This window comes from Geotrypetes seraphini, chromosome 10, assembly GCF_902459505.1.
Source record: "Geotrypetes seraphini chromosome 10, aGeoSer1.1, whole genome shotgun sequence".
Lineage (NCBI taxonomy): Eukaryota > Metazoa > Chordata > Amphibia > Gymnophiona > Dermophiidae > Geotrypetes > Geotrypetes seraphini.
Window position 1 is genome coordinate 43,966,378 of NC_047093.1, and position 22,358 is coordinate 43,988,735.

At 39.3% G+C, this 22,358-nt stretch overlaps 2 protein-coding genes across 3 annotated transcripts in view; both read right to left on the bottom strand.

Annotated features, from left to right (window-relative positions):
- TBCD (tubulin folding cofactor D) overlaps nt 1-17,875 on the bottom strand; it is a 487,835-nt gene extending 469,960 nt beyond the window's left edge. The window contains exons 1-2 of one of the 2 annotated variants that reach the window (XM_033961208.1): nt 17,642-17,875; nt 10,258-10,471 (exon numbers count right to left, since the gene is read on the bottom strand). In XM_033961208.1, coding sequence (XP_033817099.1) covers nt 10,258-10,450 — 193 coding nt within the window. In that variant the 5' untranslated portion in view covers nt 10,451-10,471; nt 17,642-17,875. Of the gene's footprint in view, nt 1-10,257; nt 10,472-17,641 lie in introns of those variants that run through there. The other variant, XM_033961209.1, reaches the window with a different exon arrangement.
- Nucleotides 17,876-22,016: 4,141 nt separating this feature from the next.
- LOC117368483 (ketosamine-3-kinase-like) overlaps nt 22,017-22,358 on the bottom strand; it is a 29,372-nt gene continuing 29,030 nt past the window's right edge. Inside the window, exon 7 of the mRNA XM_033962188.1 lies at nt 22,017-22,353. Within this exon, the coding sequence (XP_033818079.1) occupies nt 22,265-22,353 (89 nt within the window). The 3' untranslated portion in view covers nt 22,017-22,264. The remainder of the gene's footprint in view (nt 22,354-22,358) is intronic.

Sequence of the window (22,358 nt, forward strand, 5' to 3'; positions counted from 1 at the left end):
AATTAAAGAAAAGTGAAGGAAAAGAGAGAATTGAAGTAAGAAATGGCTTCGGGTAAAACTAGTAAAAGTAATCCAGTGAATTCAGGAGCAGGAAGTAAAAAAAGAACAAAAATTGATTCGGTATCCCCGACAGCGGTCCCTTTGCCTCAGGAAGAAATTGATAACAGTGATTTGATGAATGAACTTCAGAAAATTAAAGAAATAGTAAGTGATAACGCTAAAAATATAAAAGATGTGAAGAAGGAAATAGAGAGTCTGACAAATAGAATGCAGGCAGTTGACTTCAAAATTGAGCAGTTAGAAAAGCATGCTGAGAAATCTGAGGCAGAGATGCTGGTGTGTAAAAAAGATCACAGAGAAATAGAGGCGTTGAAAAAGGATTTTGAAGACTTATCAAATCGTGAAAGAAGGAATAATTTGCGTCTGATTGGGATACCTGAGGGGATTGAGCAGAATGATCCTATTCAATTTGTGACTAATTTTATCCCAAAGATCTTGCCATTTAAAAGTTCTTTTCCTTTGGAGATAGAAAGAGCACATCGGATACCGATGAAAAGATCAAATAGTCAGAAGGGTCCCCGTCCAATAATCTTTAAGCTGCTAAGACATCAGCAGGTGGTAGAGATTATAAAGCTGGCTAAAACAAACAAGGATCTTAAATGCCAGGATTCTAAGATCTTTATAGTACCTGACTTTGCAAAAGCTACAGCCTACAAAAGAAAACAGCTTTTGGATTTAAGACCTAAACTGAGAGCAATGGGAGCAAGATATGGATTGATATACCCTGCTATTATGAGGGTAACTTATGAGAATAAAACTTATAATTTTGAAGAAGCAGGCAAATTACAGGAATTTCTAGATCAATATAATTTGCCTATGGTTTCATGAAATTATTTAGAAAATGTAATAAATAATATACTTAGATTATTTTTGGTTTATATTTTTGAGTGAAAATTGAAAGATATTTTATAAAGAAGGAAAAAGTGGAAAAAAAATAGAAAAGGAGAAAATATTTTCTAGAAAATTGTTGCAGTTAGGTTTAAGGGGGATCAACATTTCAAACAAGATTTAAAGAAAAGAAATGAAAAATTTGAAAGAGACAATAAGAAAAGAAGAAAAGAAGATTTTGACAAGGTAAGAAGAGGGATGGAGCATATAGGAAGTGAAGAAAATATGAGGAACAATTATAAGATTTGGATGGTTTCTTAATGTGAATTTATAATTTGCATTTGAGCGTGACTGAGATAATATGAGGACACATAAATGCTGCATTGGAGAAATGTGGGAACTTAGAATATAATAAGATGAAAAATACAAAAGACTATTGATGTAAAGAGAAGAAGATGTGAAGATGGACTGATGGAAATGACTTGAGCATTATTTAGATTTACAATTTGCATCTGAAATTGACTGAGATATAAGGATGATGTTGCAAAAATACTTTATTGGAGAAAGATGAAATAGCAATCTGCAAGAAGATGGAATAAGAGACTGAAACAGCAGGATGAAGATGTACAAGTGTTACAGTTGTGCAGAATGGAGAATAGACTGTAATAGATTGAAGATGCAATGAAAATTAATGAGAGTTTTAAAAAATATGAGGTCTGCTTGGTTGAAATGTTTGATCCTTCTTTTGATGTAAGGTTAAAAAAAAAAAAAAAAATGAATATTATAGGATGGAGTGATGTATGTTCCATTGAAGTTGTGAGAAACTTAGGTTAAAAAAAAAAAAAAATAATAAAATAATAATATTAATCTTGGGGGGGTATATATTGTAAGAAATGGTTTCCGAAATATTGGGTATATACTTTTATAAATATATTAGAGGTATAGGATGGAAGAATGTTTGGAAATTTGAATGAGAGGGGAAGTATATAATAAAGAATTATAGTAAATATAGGTATTTAGGGTATTGAAGAATGGATTGACTGCAGGATAATTTAGTGTTGGTTGTTTGAAAGATTAGAGAAAGAAAAATGAGTATGTTATTGCCTGTGGGGAGTTTATTTTTGCTCAGTAATATGTGCGTTTCGAAGTTTGCATTTGTGTTAGGGGAGGGGAGGGTGGGGGATGGGAATAGGGGGGATGGGGAAAGAGGGGAGGGAGGGAGACTCATATATTGGTTTAAGGAAAAAGAAAAAATGTATATTTTATGTTTGAGTGGATTATATATGTATTTTATATTTTATTTGTAAAATGGGTTTTAAAATTTTTTCTTTGAATGTAAATGGCCTTAATCACCCTATAAAAAGGAAAAAGGTATTGGAATATATTAAACAACAAAATATAGATATATGTTTCTTGCAAGAGACACATTTGTCTGGAACAGAGTCTATGAAGCTGACAGATAAGTGGATAAAACAATGTTTATTTGCACCAGCGGTAAAAAAGAAGGCAGGAGTAGCAATATTGATTAATAAAAAATGTTCAGCAACATTTAATATGGTAAAGGCAGATCCTCAAGGAAGGTGGGTACTTGTTGACATGAGCATGGGCAGTAATACAATGGCGTTACTAAATATATATGCACCTAATTCGAATCAAAGTGAATTCTTTAAATCTCTACAACAATTAGTTTTACCACTGGCTACTACTAATTTAGTGGTGGCTGGGGATTTCAATGCTGTTATAGATCAAATAATGGATAAAAAGCCTAGTAGAATTATGAAATCAATGGGATTAGAAAATTTGATACAAGCATGTAATTTGAAAGATATATGGCGTATTCTTCATTTTAATGATCGGGAATTTACATTTTGTTCACATGTTCATCAATCGTTTTCAAGAATTGATTATATATTTGTTTCAGATCAGATTGTACAGCAAGTTGTAAAAGCTGACATAGAACCAATAGTAATATCTGATCATGGTGGTGTGTGGATAGAAGTTAACTTATTAGATCAAGATAATTCCAAACCTGTATGGAGGTTTGATAATACTTTGCTTGCTGATTCTAAATTTTGCACTGAATTTCAGATAAAAATGAATGAATATTTCAGACTTAATGACCTAGAGGAAATGTCGATTGGAATATTATGGGATGCTTTCAAAGCAACTATGAGAGGACAAATTATATCATATTCTGCGTATAAAAAGAAACAGATAAGAAAGCAATTTGCAAATTTGGAAAAAGAAATTAAAAATTTGGAATTAAAATTGGTTAATAAATGGGAACAAGAGACATTTCAATTATTGTTAAAAAAAAAATGTGAATATAATGAAATTTCCTCTGGATTAGTAAGGAAAGATATTTTTGCTCAGCAAACGATGTATTATGGTAGTGCAAATAAGGCTGGAAGATTATTGGCAAATTATTTAAAAGCAAAGAAAAGAAAGGAGAAAATAAGCATAATTAAGGATGAATTAGGACATTCTCATTCTCAAATTGGAAATATATTAAAACAATTTTTAAAATATTATAAGTCACTGTATTCTTCTGAGTCTTATTTAGATAAAGAGAAAGATGGGTTGGATTTTTTGAGTTTAGTTAAAGGACCTAAGGTTCCTGATCATATAAAAGGAAGTTTAGATAAACCTATATCATTAAAAGAGTTACAAATGGCATTGAAATCCCTTAGAGTTGGGACCGCTCCAGGTGGAGATGGATTTACAGTGGAGTTTTATAAAGAATTTCAAATTTCCCTTTTACCATATTTATTAAAACTATATCAGGACCAACTGAATAAAGGTTGTATATCAGGCACTATGGCAGAATCTTTAACTATTGTTTTGCCAAAGCCAAATGAAGATCCAACATTGGTGTCAAATTACAGGCCTATATCTTTAATAAATGTAGATGGTAAAATATTAGCTAAGATTTTAGCATTAAGATTGGCTAAAGCTCTTCCGCATATAATAGGAATAAATCAAACTGGATTTGTTGCTCAAAGACACTCTTCAAATAATACTAGACTGGCATTTCAGATGTATTATTTAACAAGACAAATTAATGATCAGGCTTTTTCAGTATCACTAGATGCTGAGAAGGCTTTTGATCGTGTAGAATGGAATTTCATGTATCAAGCTATGGAATGGTTTGGTATTGGATCCGGATTTATACAAATGATTCAAGCACTGTATAGCTCCCCAACTGCTCGTTTATACATAAATAATAATTTTTCAGATGCTTTTAAATTGCAGAGGGGAGTTAGACAGGGTTGTCCATTATCTCCTTTGCTCTTTGATATAGTTCTTGAACCCTTGTTGTTAGCTATTCAACAGGCAAAGGACATAGAGGGTATTCCATGTGCTGGAGTGGAATATAAAGTATCCGCTTATGCAGATGATATATTGCTTCATTTGAGGAATCCGGAAACAACAATTCCATGTCTACTGGAGATAATAGATACATTTGGAAAATTCTCAGGATACAAAATAAATTGGAATAAATCAGAAATTTTACCTTTAAATGTGCATTGTACAAAAGGTATACTTGATTCTTTCCCTTTTATTTGGAAAGAGGATGGTATAAAATACTTAGGTATTTGGTTGAATAAAACACTTGAAGAGACAATGAGAATAAACGAAAAATTTTTATTACAAAAAGTAACAGAGTTATGTGAGCAATGGAATCCTTTACATTTGTCATGGTGGGGAAGAGTTCAAACTGTTAAAATGATGATTTTGCCTGTAGTTTGCTATCAATTGGGAATGATACCAGTGTTTTTTCAGGGGTCTTTTTATAAAAAATTAAATAGTATTCTGGTTAAATTTATTTGGCTGGGTAAAATTGCAAGAGTGGCTCTAGTGTCTTTGCAAAGACCAATTGAGGAGGGTGGGGTAAATTTTCCCAATTTTTATAGGTATCATCAGGCCTATATCATGCGCCAAGGTATGTATTGGGTCCTCCCAGAGCTTTTGGAACAATTACCAGAGTGGTTAAGGGTGGAGAGATCACTTATTTTTCCACTTAGGCTTGATCTTCTGCTTGGTATAAAAGTGCCTAGAATACGTAAAGACAATAGAGTATTAATGGATACTTGGAAAACATTAAGATTTGTAGATAAATTAACTAGTGATTCTATTTTAAAATCGAAACAGCAGACTATTTGGGTAAACTCCAAGATACAAATAGGCGGGTTTAAGATTGTCTGGAAGGATTGGATTAAAGCAGGTATAAGATCCTTAACGGAAGTAATTGATAATGGTAAGCTGCTTGATTTTTCACAATTGCAACATAAATATGGTCTGAATAAAAAACAAAGTTATAAGTGGTTGCAATTGAAGCAGGCTATTCAGGTGGGGTTCCCTGAATGGAAATCTTTAAATGATCATTACAGCTTAGAATTCTTATGTTTCCAGGCAGATTTTCTGGGACACCAGGCCGCAAAGTGGTATAAAATGATATCTAATTATTTGAATAAGAAACCAAAAAATGGATTAAGAGATATTTGGAGCATTGAGATTAAGCATCAAATTAATGCATCTCAATGGCCACGTATTTGGTCTTGGAGAATTAAAGGTACGATGTCGGCATCTATTAGGCAAACATGGTTCTTTTTGTTGCATAGAGCATTCTGGACCCCTACTAGATTACAAAAATTAGATTGCTCTAAGTCTAATAGATGCTGGCATTGTAAAATTGAAATTGGAACTTTAGACCATCTTTTATTTTATTGTCCATGTATTCAGGCATTTTGGATATCAATATGGGATCAAGTTAATATATTGATGGAAAATCATGTAGCATTATCCTACGACACAGTGATTTTTGGAATGTGTATGAGGGCCAAAAGTCAAATATCTGCAGCAAACAACAAATTATTGATGATTCTTACTGGAGTGGGAATTCAACAAATAACGACTAATTGGAAAGACTGTTCTAGATTGAATTGTAGTTTTTGGTGGAACTCAGTTTGTCATTTATATAAGATGGAAAGATTTCTTGCCGTACAGAGGGGATATTTTAAAAGGTTTAAGGAGGTGTGGAGGCCATTAATTGAATATTGTAATGATTAAGGGTTATTCTTTTTCCTTAGGGGATAATTTGTAAAAATGGGGGGGAGGGAGAGTCTAAATATGTATATGTTTGGATAAAATATTTTGTTGATAGGGGAGGGGATGGGAGGTGGGTGGAGGGAATTAAAACATGTGTAATAATATTGCTTAAGAATGTCAAGTGAGTGATGTGAATTACTTGTAATAATATTGTACACTTGTTGAAAGAAATAAAAAGGAATAAAGATGAAAAAAAAAAAAAAAAAAAAAAAAAAAAAAGTAGGTATGTTAGACAATGCAACAACAGTTACTTACATTCTATCAGAGAAGGACCGAGATTGTCTGGCTAAGTTACACATGAAAATAGAGTAGATTCTGCACCATTCACGGAAGAAAGTGTTTATGAACAACTTGGAAAATTGAAGGTTGACAAAGTAAAAGGGCTGCACGGGATATATCCAAAGATACTGAGAGAGCTCAGAGAGGTTCTGGCGGGTCCTATTAAAAATTTGTTCAACAAATCTCTGGAGACAGATGTGGTCCCTATTCACAAAAGTGTGGTCGCAGAGATGGCCGGTAAGCCGTACTTCGGTTATTGGAAAAATAATGGAAGTGTTGCTGAAAGAAAGGATAGTGAAATTCCTAGAATCTAATAGGTTACAGGATCTGAGGCAACATGGTTTTACTAAAGGTAAATCATGCCAAATGAACTTGATTGAACTTTTTGATTGGGTGACCAGAGAATTGGATCAAGGAGATATGCTAGATGTAATTTACTTAGTAAAGCCTTTGACACAGTTCCTCATAGGAGGCTCTTGAACAAACTTGACGGATTGAAGTTTTAAGTGGTGAACTGGATTAGAAACTGGTTGACGAACAGATGCCAGAGGGTGGTGGTTATGGAATTCGCTCAGAGGAAGAAAAGGTGAGCAGTGGAGTCCCTCAGTGTTCCGTGCTGGGGCCAATCCTGTTCAATATGTTTGTGAGCGACATTGCTGAAAGGTTAGAAGGAAAGGTTTGCTTTTTTGAGGATAATACCAAGATTTGTAACAGAGTAGACACCAAGGAGGAAGTGGAAAACATGAAAAAGAATCTGCAAGAGTTAGAGGAATGGTCTGATATCTGGCAACTAAAAATCAATGCAAAGAAATGCAGAGTAATGCATTTGTGGATTAGTAATTGGAAGGAGCCTTATGTGCTGGGAGGCGAGAGACTGATATGCACAGATTGGGGAGAGAGATCTTGGGGTGATAGTGTCTGAATATCTAAATATCTAAGGGCAAAGAAACAGTGTGACAAGGTGGTGGCTGTTGCAAGAAGGATGCTAGGCTGTATAGAGAGAGGCATAACCAGTAGAAGAAAGAAGGTGTTGATGCCTCTGTACAGGTCACTGGTGAGGCCTCACTTGGGAGTATTGTGTTCAGTTTTGGAGACCGTATCTAGCAAAAGATATAAGATGACTTGAAGCGATCCAGAGGAAAGCAATGAAAATGGTAGGAGGTTTGCACCAAAAGACATATGGGGGGAGACTGGAAGCCCTGAATATGTATACTCTAGAGCAGTGGTCTCAAACTCAAATCCTTTGCAGGACCACATTTTAGATTTGTGGGTACTTGGAGGGCCTCAGAAAAAAAAACAGTTAATGTCTTATTAAAGAAATGACAATTTTGCATGAGGTAAAACTCTTTATAGTTTATAAATCTTTCCTTTTGGCTAAGTCTTAATAATAATATTGTAATTTATAGCTAAAGAGACATATGAAACTGTTTTAGTTTATTTTTGTGATTATGATAAACATACCGAGGGCCTCAAAATAGTACCTGGTGGGCCACGAGTTTGAGACCACTGCCCTAGAGGAAAAGAGAGACAGGGGAGATATGATTCCGACGTTCAAATACTTGAAAGGTATTAACGTAGAACAAAATATTTTCCAGAGAAAGGAAAACACTAAAACCAGAGGACATAATTTGAGGTTGAGGTGTGGTAGACTCAAGAGTAATGTAAGGAAATTCTTCTTCACGGAGAGGGTGGTTGATGCCTGCAACGCACTCCCATGGGAGGTGGTAGAGAGGAAAACGGTGACAGAGTTCAAAAAAGCGTGGGATGAACACAGAGGATCTCAAATCAGAAAATAATGGTATATTTTGAAGAACTAAGGCCAATACTGAGCAGACTTGCATGGTCTGTGTCCGTAAATGGCCATTTGGTTGAGGATTGGGCGGAGAGGGCTTCGACAGCTGGGATGGTTTAGATGGGTTGGAGTGAGCTTTGACAGAGATTTCAGTAGATGGGCAGAGCTTTGGGTTTCTGACCCAGAAATAGCTAGGAAAAAGGACAATTTAAATTAAATCAGTAATTTAAAGAGAGGGTTAGATTGGTCCATCCAGTCTGCCCATTCGGGTCTTTATCTGCCCTCATTTACTATGTTACTATGTAGAGGCTCAATGCAGATTCATAAATGAAAGAAAGCCAGCTTTTTCTGGGACATACAAAACATCTTAATTAAGCTTTATAGGGCAGATCAAAAACCCTCATAAAAGCACTCAAGTTATTTTTTAACTTGTAAATAGGAAAACCTGCACATACTTTTAGCCTTATATGGGAAAAGTTTTCTAACTATGCAATTCACTTAGGAATATATCCATCTACCCAGTAATATACCCATTACTGAATAGGGTATTTCAGATGCAGTAATTTATCTGTCCAGAAAGAGACAATTTTGACAAATTTGCTTCAATTTTTTGAGAAGGTGAACCAACAAATTGATAGCGGAGAACCGGTGGATATCGTATACTTGGACTTCCAGAAAGCATTCGACAAGGTACCAAACGCAAGGCTCATGAGTAAACTACAAAGCCATGGAATAGAAGGGGATATACTAAGATGGATAGGCAAATGGCTGGAGAACAGATTGCAGAGGGTGGGCATAAATGGGAAGTTCTCGGACTGGGAGAAGGTGACGAGCGGCGTGCCCCAGGGCTCGGTTCTTGGGCCCATATAATTCAATATCTTCATAAATGACCTAGAAGAGGAAACAACAAGTAACATAATCAAGTTTGCAGATGACACAAAACTATGTCGGGCAGTTGAACAGAGATGCACTTCAAAGAGATTTGAACCAACTGGGGAAATGGGCGGAAAAGTGGCAGATGAAATTTAATATAGAAAAATGCAAAGTGATGCACCTGAGCAGGCAAAACAAAGAACAAGAATATAAAATGTTAGGTGTAACACTGGGCAAGAGCGAACAAGAAAGGGACCTGAGGGTACTGATAGACAGGACCCTAAAGCCATCGGCTCAATGCGCAGCGGCAGCAAAGAAAGCAAACAGGATGCTGGGCATGATAAAGAAAGGCATCACGAGTAGATCGGCGGACGTCATAATGGTGCTTTATAGAGCAATGGTCAGACCACACTTGGAATACTGTGTCCAACACTGGTCTCCCTACCTAAAGAAGGATATAACCCTGCTGGAGAGGGTGCAGAGACGAGCCACAAAACTAATAAAAGGTATGGAGAATTTGAGCTACAAAGACCGCCTCGAAAAACTGGGATTGTTCACCCTCCAGAAGAGAAGGCTGCGAGGGGATATGATAGAGACTTTTAAAATACTAAAAGGTTTCGACAAAATAGAGCAAGAAACTTCGTTATTCACATTGTCAAAAGTGACTCGAACAAGAGGTCATGGACTAAAACTGAGGGGCGGCAGACTCAGGACTAATGTCCGGAAGTTCTGCTTCACACAGCGAGTGGTGGACGCTTGGAATGCTCTCCCGGAGGAGGATGTGGCAGAGACCACCATTCTGGGATTCAAGGGCAAGTTGGATGCACACCTTCTTGCAAATCACATTGAGGGATACGGGTGAACAAGGTGTCCATTAGGGAACACCTAGCTTGGCCTCCGCGTGTGCGGGTCGCCAGACAGGATGGACCTACGGTCTGATCCGGTGAAGGCATTTCTTATGTTCTTATGTTAAAGGAATAGATCTACCCAATTCCTTTGAAAATTGTCTTTTTCTGGACAGATAAATTACTGCATCTGAAATACCCTAATTCAGGCAAAGAGTTAAGCTCCTGATGTGTTTAATTCAGAACTGTAACTCTGTCAAAAGGAAAATGTTGCTCGTGTGTACTGTTAAGGGTCTGCTGAATAGTTTATTCCACATTTGATTAAGAATCAATTCCCTTACTTAATAAGTTTCAAGGATATCTTTTAGCTCAAAACAAATGGTTCAATCTCCTCCAGCCCTGTACGTTGTCACAGTGCAATCTAAAATACAAAAAGACATTGGCAGAGTAAAATATAACCCAAGAACTTACAAATAAACTTTTCAATTGCCTTCTCTCTGCTTACTTGGTCCCCATATACATCTCTCAGGCTGTCAATCAAGTCCTTTGTTTCTTGATACTCTGAGAATGTTTCAAGGTTATTACCCTTCATAATCAAATCACACTCAGTTAGGCCTCCCTCCTCCAGTTCCAAGATCTCATCATTCAGATCTTCCTGAGCCATATCCTGAGCAGATGAACTTCCCTGAAAGAGGAAAGCCAGAAAATCATTTACAGTACTCCACCTTAAGTTCGGAAGTTAATTGAAGCTTTCCAGAATCCTAAGCAAACCAATCTCATCCAAATACCATAGTACTTTCAGAAAAATCAAATGGAAATTAAGAAACGCATTTCAAGGAGCTGTGTAGCCTAGAAACACACAGCTAATAACACAAAAACCAAGCCACTGATCTACCCTTACAAACATAAAAATTAGAAACATGACTACTGCACTTAGGGGTCCTTTTACTAAGGCACGCTAGCCGTTTTAGCATACGCTAAAACACCTAACGCGCCTTAGTAAAAAGACACTTTAGAATGGTGAGATTTTTCTAAACAATGTTATATAAAATTACACAACTGAACATACATACTAAGTTAAACTTATTAGGTCTAGATACCAGGAATGTATTTTCTTATGTCTAATTCGTCTAAACTGTACTTGAAACCACCATCCGGTGGCTTTTAAACTGTACATCGCTTAGATATTTTTATAAGCGATTCATCAAATGCTAATAAACTTGAAACTTATAACCTTTCAGTAAACTTGTGATATAGGTAGGAAAACCAGCCGATATTGATCTGCATAAAGCACATTCTGTAACATATAAATTACAGTGCATACTTTAGGGGGGGAATTCATCAATCAGCATTAGGGTTTAACGCACCTTTAATGCATGTTAAGGGAATCAGCAAGCACTAAGTTCTAAAGCCCATTTTATACCATTTGGCTTTTAGGGCCTGATTCTTTAAATGGTGCCCTACCGCCACCTAACTTAATTGGTGCGCCGATTTAAAAAATTTTAAATGCAATTTTAAAAAATAGAGGTGCCTATGGGCGCATCCAAAAAGGCCCATTATCCTGCCTACAGAAGTGCCTTACAATGACTAACATCACTGTAAGGGTGGATAATGCCAGAAGTGGCACGATTCTAGTGAAAGGTAGGCGCCGGAAAGGCAAAAATGTTCTAGGATTTCTGGCAGGCAAGTTCCTTACTATTTAGAAAATGAGCATATAGAAAAGTCATCCCATCTAATTTATGTGACTTTTTTTAACTTGAAAAATAAATGGTGATGCTGTCATTTCTCTCTTTATTAATACAAAAAGCTGGTAAAATGATATCACCATTAAACATCAGTTTAGTCTAATTAATGAATTGAGTGGCATGATCAAATTTAATTACTGACACACATCACTTTTTACAATATTGTAGCGCGGTTTTTAGCGCCAGCTGCAGTAACAGCTCCAACGCTCATAGAATTCCTATGCATGTCAAAGCTGTTACCATCATGGCTGGCGCTAAAAACCGTGCTACAATTTTGTAAAAAAGGGGGGTGAGTTAGGAACAGTTTATGTAAGCCACATGCAAAAAATAGTAATTATATAAACAAACATGATGAAAAATAAAACCTCTACTTTCTGGACACAATCACCATTTCTATAAATGACGCCCAAAGATAAGCATGCAATTCAGCATGCAATTATAGAATACAGTCCCTTGAGTGCCTAAACTAATTGGCTCATTTAGCACTGAACTGGTGAAAACTATCAATAATTGGCACTAATTAAAAGTTGTGCATATGCTGACCCATGCCCTTATTCTATAAACAAACTTTATCATTAGCCATTATAGGGAGCAGAGATGGATTTATAAATTAAATTTATGTGTTGTGTTTATGTTGTGATATGTTAATCAGGTTTTCTAGTCCGCCTTTACCTATTCAGTTCAATGTCAGATTACATTACAAGAGGTTGGGTCAGTTACCCAGGAAGTGGACATGGACATTCAATAGAGTTGCTAGTACAGGTAGATTAGTACAATTATTAGTATAGTTAGATCATAGTTACAAGTTCAAGTATCACCTTATTTTCTTTATTTTTTTTTTATTTCTTTATATTACCAAGGTCAAATATGTAATCGGATCATCGTTATGTACCAGGAGTTGCGTTCGACAGTCTAAAATGTGCTTTTACAATTACTATTTTAGTTACTTGGTATAGAAATGCTTTTAAAAGTTTTCTGAATCTGAAATAGTGGTCACAAGATTTTAGTGTAAACAGTAGTTGGTTCTACAACCAAAGTTTGCTTTCTGGTTTGAGTGGAGCCACTGAGGTCTGATAGATTGGTAATTTTGTGGCTAATAAGGTTTGCCGATTGATGATTTGAATATTTGGTTCCTTAATCATTAAAATATTTTCTTGAAGTGGCTCATAAGCAGTCCTATTCTATAAGCAGCACAACTAAGGTGTGGCTATAGTAGGGGCACAGGCATTTAGGTGCATAAAATGCCAGTATTCCCAAGAAATTGCACCTAAATGCCATAGGTAGGCACAAAAAATGTGATCATAAGCTAGAGCCTACTGACCTGTTTCTCAGTGTCTAACTTTAGGCGCCATATACTGAATTAGAGAATGACATGGGAACAAATTTTTCCACATCCCCATGGGAACTCATTTTCTTGTCCTGTCCCTGAGAGTTATTTTCTTGTCTCATTCCTGCAAGCTCCATTCTCTTCTGCACAAGCCTCAAACACTTTAAAATCAAGTTTTTGAGGCTTGTGAGGTTAAGGTAGAGCTTACAGGAATGGGGTAGGGAGAGGGACAGTGGAAAAAACTCACGGGGACAGGGAAATTGAGTTCCTGCGGGGGACGGGGAAAAATTTGTCCTCATGACACTCTCTATACTGAATCTACCCCTTTATATATTTTCAATAAGCAGAAATACACAGCTTTCTTATGGAAGAGGATCTGTCACAATCATTTGTTAGGCATCAAGAAAAAGCCTCTAATTCATGTACCGTTATATTAATGGAGAACTGCAAAAATAATTTGTGAGGTAATAGTAGGTCAAATGAAGTATCCCCCTCTGCTTAACATCTGTAATGATTGTATAGACTCAGTCCAATTTTGGACCATACTCTTCAAGACACAAATATACTGGAAAAAAATCTAGAATATATTATTATGTATTATATTGTCTTGATTATGTGTGTTTACAACAGTGGTTTCAAACTCAAACTCTTTGCAGGGCCACATTTTGTATTTGTAGGTACTTGGAGGGCCTCAGAAAAAAATAGCTGTCTTATTACAGAAATGACAATTTTGTATAAAAAAAATAGCTGTCTTATTACAGAAATGACAATTTTGTATGAGGTAAAACTCATTATAGTTTATAAATCTTTCCTTTTGGCTAAGTCTTAATAATAATATTGTAATTTATAGCTAAAGAGACATATGACCAAGAAACTTATTTTACTTTTGTGATTATGATAAACATATCGAGGGCCTCAAAATAATACCTGGCGGGGCAGCATGTGGCCCCCGGGCTGCGAGTTTGAGACCACTGGTTTACATGATTATTTATGTTTTTTTCTTGTAAACCGCTTAGGTCCTAGGCAGTGTAGAAAGTGAACTGAGTTTATTTAGCTCACAGAAAAAGTAAGTAAACATATTTTACAGCTACTGTATTTTAACATTAGTGCTCAAAGAGACTGCAGCAGGGACAAAAAAATTGTTCTCCATCAGCAACGCAGATAGAAAATAATGCAAAAAATACACAACTTCTTTATCAAAATCCAAATTCATGATCTACAACCCACTCCTATTTTATTCAAGACTGTTAAAAAACAGAAATAAAAGGAATGGGATTTGTATACAACATTTTTGTGGTAACATATTCAAAGCAGTTTACATATTCAAGATACAGGTACTTATTTTGTACCTGGGGTAATGGAGGATTAAGTGACTTGTCCTGGGTCGCAGGGAGCAGTGCTGGGATTTTCTCTCTCTCACAACCTCAGGGTGCTGAGGCAGCAGCTCTACCACTAGGCCACTTCTCACCTCCTTTCCTATTACCAGCATTTTTAAGGTCTGTCTCTTGTTAGAGTCACTTTTATTATTTGCTTCTCTAGCTGGTATGCCACTGAAATTTCTGACATATAGAGCCTGATTCATTAAACTATGCCAAAAAGTAGGCACAGGAAAAATTCATGTTCAATGTTATTCTATAAAGGGTGCCTTGTGCTGAACACTCTTTATAGAACAACATTTAGCACATATTCCAGCACCCAGCTTTGTGCACGAGGACTTACACCAACTGAAACCTAGTGCAAATCCTGGCACATAACCCCCAAATTCTGTAACAGTGCATGTAATTCTATGAAACACTCCTAACCTGCCCAAACCCTTCCCATAGCCACATCCCCATTTATACAAGTATATCACAAACTGTGTACCGTGGCACACTGGGCAGGAAGAGAGGCTCTAGCGCCAGCTGACTTGCAACTTCCTGCTACTGTCGCATATGCCAGGACTCCTGCCTTCCTCGTCTTCTCTCCACACTCCCGGACCGGCAGTGGCAGCTCAGTGTGCTTTTAACTTCGCCACACAGCTGCTGCTAGCATTAGTTTAGACACAGTTTCATCAGGCTGCCTCAGGGCCTTTGCTAGACTGGCCCGTTTTGATGATGTGAGGTGGGCTGGCTTAGCAAAGACCCCAAGCCTGCCTGATGAAACCGTGGCTAATGCTAGCAGCTGCTGTGTGGTGAAATTAAAAGCACATAGTAAGCTGCCTCTAAGCTAGAGAGTTGAGAGGCATTGCTGGAGAGGAGAGGAGGAGTACTGCTGGACAATGGAGGAGGGAAAAGGAAGGGTGGAGAGTTACTGCTGGATAGGAGGAAGAGGGGAGAAGGGGTACTGCTGGACAGGGGGGGAGGAAAAGGGAAGGGAGATGCTGCTGGACCTGGCAGAAGGGGAGGGAAAGGAAAGGTGCTACACACTGGAGGGGAGGGCAAGATGGTGCATAGGGAGAAAGCATGATGGGTTGGGAAGGAGGAATGCCACTCAAGGGAAGAAGCAAGGACTGAGAGAGAAAGCGTGCAGGAGGTAGAAATTGTTGAGACTCATGGAGAGGGTGAGATGGATGGGGAGGACAAAAAGGAGGGAAGGAGAAATGTCACACTCAGGTGAAGGGAGAAAGGGCAGAGAGTGAAAAGTTGGACTCATGGAGGGCGGGAGAGAGAGATGTTAGGGGAGGGAAGGAGGACCAGAGAAGCATGCAGGAGGCAAAGAGAAAGAAATGTTTACTGGTGGAAAGGAGGGAGAAATGTTGGACTTGGAGGGGGGCCAGAAAGGAGGACAGGAAGGGAGATGGACTGCAGGGGGCAGAAAGGGAGAGAGAAATGTTACACTAGGGAGGGGGGGGAGAAATGACTAAAGGAAGGGAGAAATACCAGACCAGGGAATGGAAGGGAAGGAGGGGAGTCTGGAAGTGATATAGAAATAATAATAATAGTAGTAGTAGTAGAAGAAGAGAGATGCCAGCTTATGGGAAGGAGAGGAGAGGGATGCTAGACTGGGAAGAGGGGAAAAGAAGGAGAGAGATGTTCGACTACTAGGGGGGGAAAGAGGGAAGAAGAGAGATGTCAGAGCATGTAAATGGGGAGGGAAGAAGAGAGACAGAGGAAGGGAAGACATGGAAAAGTAGATTTTGAGAGAAAAGCAGAAAAATTGAATGTTAAGTTAATGCCAAAGATGGATGCAGGACAGAAAGTGAAGAAGGAGAGAAAAACAGTCAGTGGATAAGAAAGGCCCTGGAAACAGTTAAAAGCACTGAAAATAAAGTCACCAGACAACAAAGGTAGGAAAAATTATTTTATTTTCAATATAATGATTAAAATATCAGTTTTGAGAATTTATATCTGCTGTGTATATTGTGTGTGTATGAAAAATAAAAGGAAAAAATTGCATTACAATTAGTAAAGGGGGCAGGATCTAGGGCAGAGCTTTGGTGGGTCTAGGGCGGAGCTTGGGAGGTCTGTGGTTGGGAGTACTTAGCTTGAAGTAGTTGAGAAACACTGCTGTAGGCAATCAGCCAGTGCCACTCCTTCCCTCCTGCCCTCTTCCCTGCTAGCGCCCCCTACTGGCGTCTCAGGGCCCGTCTGGAAGGCATCTGTGCATGCGCGGATGTCAATGTGATGATGTTACGCATGTGCATGATGTCATCACAGCAATATCCGAGTACTTCCAGGTGCCTTGAGCCATGGCCACTACCTTTAGTGTGCCCCAGCTCGAGAAAGTTTGAGAGACATTGCTTTACAATTGCATGCAGCGTGCAAATTAGAACCAACCAACATCAATAATTGGTAACAGTTCATTAATTTATTTGTGTGTGTATGTCAAGATATCATGCAATTTTATGTACCATATATAGAATTCAGGGGATCATTTTGATGTTGATAGAAAACTAAGTACCAGAATTACAAAGCTTCAGCTGATATACTGCTTGTCAAGTAATACCCAAGAGGGTTATGATTCAGGTACTGTATAACAATAACATAGGGAACAAAAAGAGAAAAACTGTTTACATTTTTACTGTCAACATTTTCATTTTAGATGGATAGATTTATATAAAAATAACTGTAGATAAAGGTGATTTGGTCCACCTAGTTTCCCCTACCTACACTACTCCATTTCTAGTTACACTGGGCTCCACTACATCACTGGAGATCTCCATTCTCAGTTCATAAAGGGATAATCACCGGTAAGAGGTCACACCAAGTCAAGAACTGGCTCAACCATTGTACCAGATAGGGCCCTGGCCCAGGGTGAAGGGTCTCAAAATCCCAATCTGGCTTAGGAAGGAGGACTTAAGATAGAAAGGGAGCTATGGGTGGGGGCACCAATGCAAAAGTTTGCTCAGGGTGCCATAGTCAATTGAGCCAGCCCTGGCCAAGTCCATCTGCCACCCAAAACAACTGGCACGTTCTCCGCATAGTCCTTCCGGTCCCCAAGGTGCCCATCTCCAGGAGACGTTCTCTCTCCCTACCCCCGTCTTGTCCTTTGCTCACTCTCTCTCCCTTTTTTCGCTTCTCCACTCCAACCCAGTATATAGAGACCAAGTCATAAGCTGCCTTCACGCGATGAGCATGACCCTCTTCACACACATCTAAGGGCAAAGGCAGCCCTCCTTCACAGCCTAACGTCTCCCCTTCTCTTCCCCCGCTCTTCCCAATTCAACATGTTTCCGTCTGCAAGGCGGCATCTTTCCCTCATTCTCTACCCCATCCCCCTTCAGTATATATATCTTTCTCTCCCCCCTCGTCCACCCCCGCCTGCTCGCCGGCAGCTCTACCTCATCCCCAAACCCCGCCCTTACCTTCAAACTTGTCTTTGAGGCCGCCGGCACGCAAGCACTTCATACAGTTTGCATACTAGAGCTTTCACTCTGCCGCGTCTCCCTCTGCCGGAAGCAGGAAGTTGCGTTGGGGGATGGGCGGGACATGGACCAGGGTTGCCAATTTGGCGGTTTTCCCGCCCAATTGGGCTAGTTTTTAAGCCCGGCGGCGGGAAATAATGAGCTTGGCCGGGTGGCGGATTTTGGGGCTATTTTTTTCCTGTAATTGGGCTATTTTGGGTGAGTAACGGGTTTGCCGGCAAACTTCCTGATTTCTTTTCATTGGTTCTACTGTAGTACAATGGGCCAATCACAAATGACCTTAGGGACTCTGAGGTTGGTTATGATTGGTCCATTGTGCCCCAGCTGAACCAATGAAAATGGGACCCGAGCGGAACAACGTTGCGCCACTTAAAGGCGAGCTAGATCGGAGGAACCGTAGGGATGAAGTGGGCTCGGAAAGTGTGGCTCCGCCCCGCCCCCAAACGCCATAGAGATTGGAGAGGCGTGCAGGGAGTGGGAAGATCGGAGTCCCCCGGCACTATCCCGATGCAGCTCCTAAAAAGTTTCGTGCTAGTGCAATAAATAAGGGCATTAAATACACTAATAGTACAGGTAATAATCTGCCGTGTTCTCTCTTTCGACTTCGATGCGTGTGTGCACATTGGCCAGCAGTTTCGAGGATCCCAACACCCCACACACCCCTTTTCTCTCTGCCCTGGTGGTGTCCATCGCCTTTGCAAGTTTGCCTCCAGGACTTCTTCACAGGTCTGATTGATGGAAAACGTTTTTCTGCTTTCATTGTCATCATTTCCCATGTTGGCAGAACAGTGGCTTTCTAGAGCTTAATTCTCATCGTAGGCGTTGGTTGTCGACAAGACCAAAGTCCTGAGCAGTGGCATAGCCAGTTGACCATTTTTTCTCCCTGATGTACTTTTTTTTTTTTTTTTAACTTCCCTTACTGGAAACAAAACAAGTAGCTTGCCACATAGGCGGGACCCACATAAGATAGAAGGCTTTGGGGCCAGCCAAGGGCAGCAGATGTGAATATAACCTAACTGCAGGCAGGAAGAGAGTAATACTGCTGAGAGACGTTAGTGGATGATGTGCCCACTGAAAAGGCCCTGGGGAGAACACAAGAAGTCTAGTTTGCAGAGCTTGAGGATCTCCACATTTAGCTGCAGTGTGGACTGGAGGGAAAGCTGCAGAGCCAGTAGCAGGTTGCCAGTGAAATCGGCATTAATTCGTAGAGAGACCGTTGGAGAAACTGACTGGGGAGTGATGGGGTGATAAATGTTGGCTCAGGGGCGATAGGGAAAAGTGTAAGAAGTGTTGGCTGGAAGGAGACAGGGATGAGAGAGATGGGGGGTATACAGCTGGCTAGGGGTTCCAGCAGGAGGGACTGGGCTTCCGTCTTGCTAGTCATATTTTTTTTTGGGGGGGGGAATCCCTGTCACGCCTGCTAAACTGATTGTGGCAGGGAGATTCCCTTGTTGCCATCAGCTCAGCGGCAACCCAATTCTCTGTGACATGGACGCCGGTTAGAGAATAGTGGTGGTTAGGCAGGCTTAGGCATCTGTGCGATTCTCTAAAGCCGCTTAGGCGGCTTCTGAAACTGGGCATCCTATACAGAATCCAGCCCGTTATGTCCAGAAATTTGAAGAGCTTTTAATTTTTGGGAAGTACTTTTACATTAAGTGTTTGTTTTTATTGTGTTTTTCCTGAATGTTTTGTATTAGAGTTTTGGTCTTTTGTATACCATTATGGACTTTTTGTGATATATGCAGTGTATAAACAGTTTGTATTTGAATGATGTATTTGATAAATTAGAGGTGTTTCCAGTGGCAATTGTTTGGGCTACTCCGACACAAGTTGGGCTACTTTATGCCATGAGTTGGGCTGGAAATGTTTTTGCCATCTGGCAACCCTGAGTCGTGGACAAAGGAAAGCTACCAGGCTGCCAAAGGTATATACATAAATTGCAGCTAGTGACATCAAATATAAGCTTTGAGGAACGGTACGGGGTGCTGAGAGAGACTTGCTTGAACAGTCGTGGTCAATTGAGGGATGGAGGAAGGAAGAGCTGCTGGTCTGGGGGAGTCGTGTGTGGGTTGTTGAGTGCCTGTCTTCTTCCCTTTGCTTCTTACTGCACTTGGAGATGTTGATACTTTGGGCTGATTTATCGATCTCATTGATGTCCTCGTGTTGCCATTGTCCAGAGCTGCTTGGAGGAAGAGAGCAGGACCTATCCCTGGCACTCTCTAAGAAGAGAGCTCCCGTCTTCATCGAGAGCCGCAGCAGAGAGCGTCAGGGGCCTGCAAAGCTCCTCGTAGACTTCTACAATTACCTTAAGTTTATGCATGCATGGAGTTTGTGCACCGCATATTCCCACGCGTGTTTTCTTTGCATGTGTAAATGAAAGATGCTTTCTCTATTCTCATAAGTCTTAGTTTACTGTTGTTACAACTTTGAAAAATAATTTTCAGTCTTTAATCACTTTGAATATATTTGCATAAAACATTCTCCATGGCCGAGGGTAAAGAACATAAGAAGTTGCCCCTGCTGAGTCAGACCAGAGGTCCATCTTGCTCAGCGGTCCGCTCCCGCGGCAGCCCATCAGGCCTAGTGCCTGAACAGTGGTCCCTGATTAATTTTGTAACTTACCTCTAATCCCATCCCTCTACTCTTATCTGTACCTCTCAATCCCTTTGTCTTCCAAGTACCTATCCAAAGCTTCTTTGAACCCCTGTAGCGTGCTCCTGATAAGACGGATTTGAAGAATACTAGGAATCCTCTTATAGAAATGTATAGACTTTTTCTCCAGGAAGGGAGAGAGTGTTATGGTAGCATGCAGGAGGGGTAAGCTCTTGGAAGAGGTGGGTTTGGGAGCATGATTAACCAAATGAGTTAATATTTTGCCTCACTACCTGGTTACATAACTAGGTTTCAGGCTGCCCAATGAGCTACCAACTTCACCCTTGGACCACTCTGATAGTAACCAGTTAGTGCTAATGCAGTCACCGACAATATTCAGCATCACTACCTACTTAAGTGTTGCTGAATTTTAAGGCAGATGGCCAAATCAGCCAGGTTTAACTGCGCAAGAGCCTCTCCTTCCTGGTTAAATTCTTTTGAATATCAGGCCCAATATTTTTACTCTTGAAGAAATTCCTAGATGTCAAATTTTTGCCCATTTTGGAAGTCAAGGATCCTCCAAGTTACTTCACTAGAAATATTATCTTAGGAAAATTTCAAAATAGCAGAGATCTCTAAACTGTCAATAAGAACATAAGAATAGCCTTACTGGGTTAGACCAATAGTCCATCAAACCCAGTAGCCCATTCTCACAGTGGCCAATCCAGGTCCCTAGTACCTGGCCAAAACCCAAGGAGTAGCAATATTCCATGATACCAATCCAGCACAAACAGTGGCTTCCCCCATGTCTTTCTCAATAACAGACTATGAACTTTTCCTCCAGGAAATTGTCGAAACCTTTTTTAAACCAGCTACACTATCCGCTCTTACCACAACCTCTGGCAATGCGTTTCAGAGCTTAACTATTTTCGGAGTGAAAAAATATTTCCTCCTATTGATTTTAAAATTATTTCCCTGTAACTTCATCAAGTGTCCCCTAATCTTTGTAATTTTTGACAGAGTGAAAAATCGATCCACTTATACCCATTCTACTCCACTCAGGATTTAGTAGATTTCAATCAGCGTCTCTTTTCCAGGCTGAAGAGCCCTAACCGGTGAAGATAATGGCTCATGCGATCTTCATGAAAAGCATAAAAGAAAATAATGAGCCTGCTGAAGGATCTACTAAAAAATTATTTTGGATATTAGTTATTGACTAGATGACTTGCTATGGTGGTTATGTAAATATATGCATATCTTCAATAGTTCATATTTACAGGTGGTTGTTCACATGGGCAAAGTCTGAATGAGGTGTAGACATAGGTATGTAACTTAAAGAATATTATAAGTTACATGTGTATCTTCCAGATCTTGATGTGAGTATATATACCAGCTCTATGGCTGTTATAAGTGTGCACACCTAAATATATGCTTGTGTATATACCCAGATATGCAGCTCTAAATAGGTGCCCTGTTATAGACTTACCCTCAGAATGGGAGAAAGCCTACAATATTCCACAATAAATTTTTCTATTTTACTGTGTTTATTTGGAAACTTTTCTATAGAAAATGGGATTGATAAATGAACTTTGAAATCTATTATTAATTTTGATCTGGCTGCTGCATACATTTCTTTATAAAATGGATGAAGGAGCTGTCCAAATACTGATGCTGAACTGTTGGGAATTACACTTTAGTTAACTCCTAAATTTTATAGGTGGTTTGGGAATATGCTAAGAAGAGAGGAATATATAATTAAATCAGGGGTGTCCAAGCTCAGCCCTCACCTGGTCAAGTTTTCATGATTTCCCAAATGAATATGCATGAGATCTATTTGCATACAGTGGAAGCAGCGAATGCAAATACATTTGGGAAACTGAAAACCTGACTGGATTGTGGCCTTCAAGGACTGATGTTGGACAATCCTGAATTAAACAATATAGAGGAAAGGAGGAGGGTTGAGGCAAAAGATTAAAAGAACGTGAGGATAATGGGAGCATGGTGGGGACGGTGTAGAATCTGAACAAATGGAGGAGGAGATTTCCCAGGAGTCAAAAGATCTGGA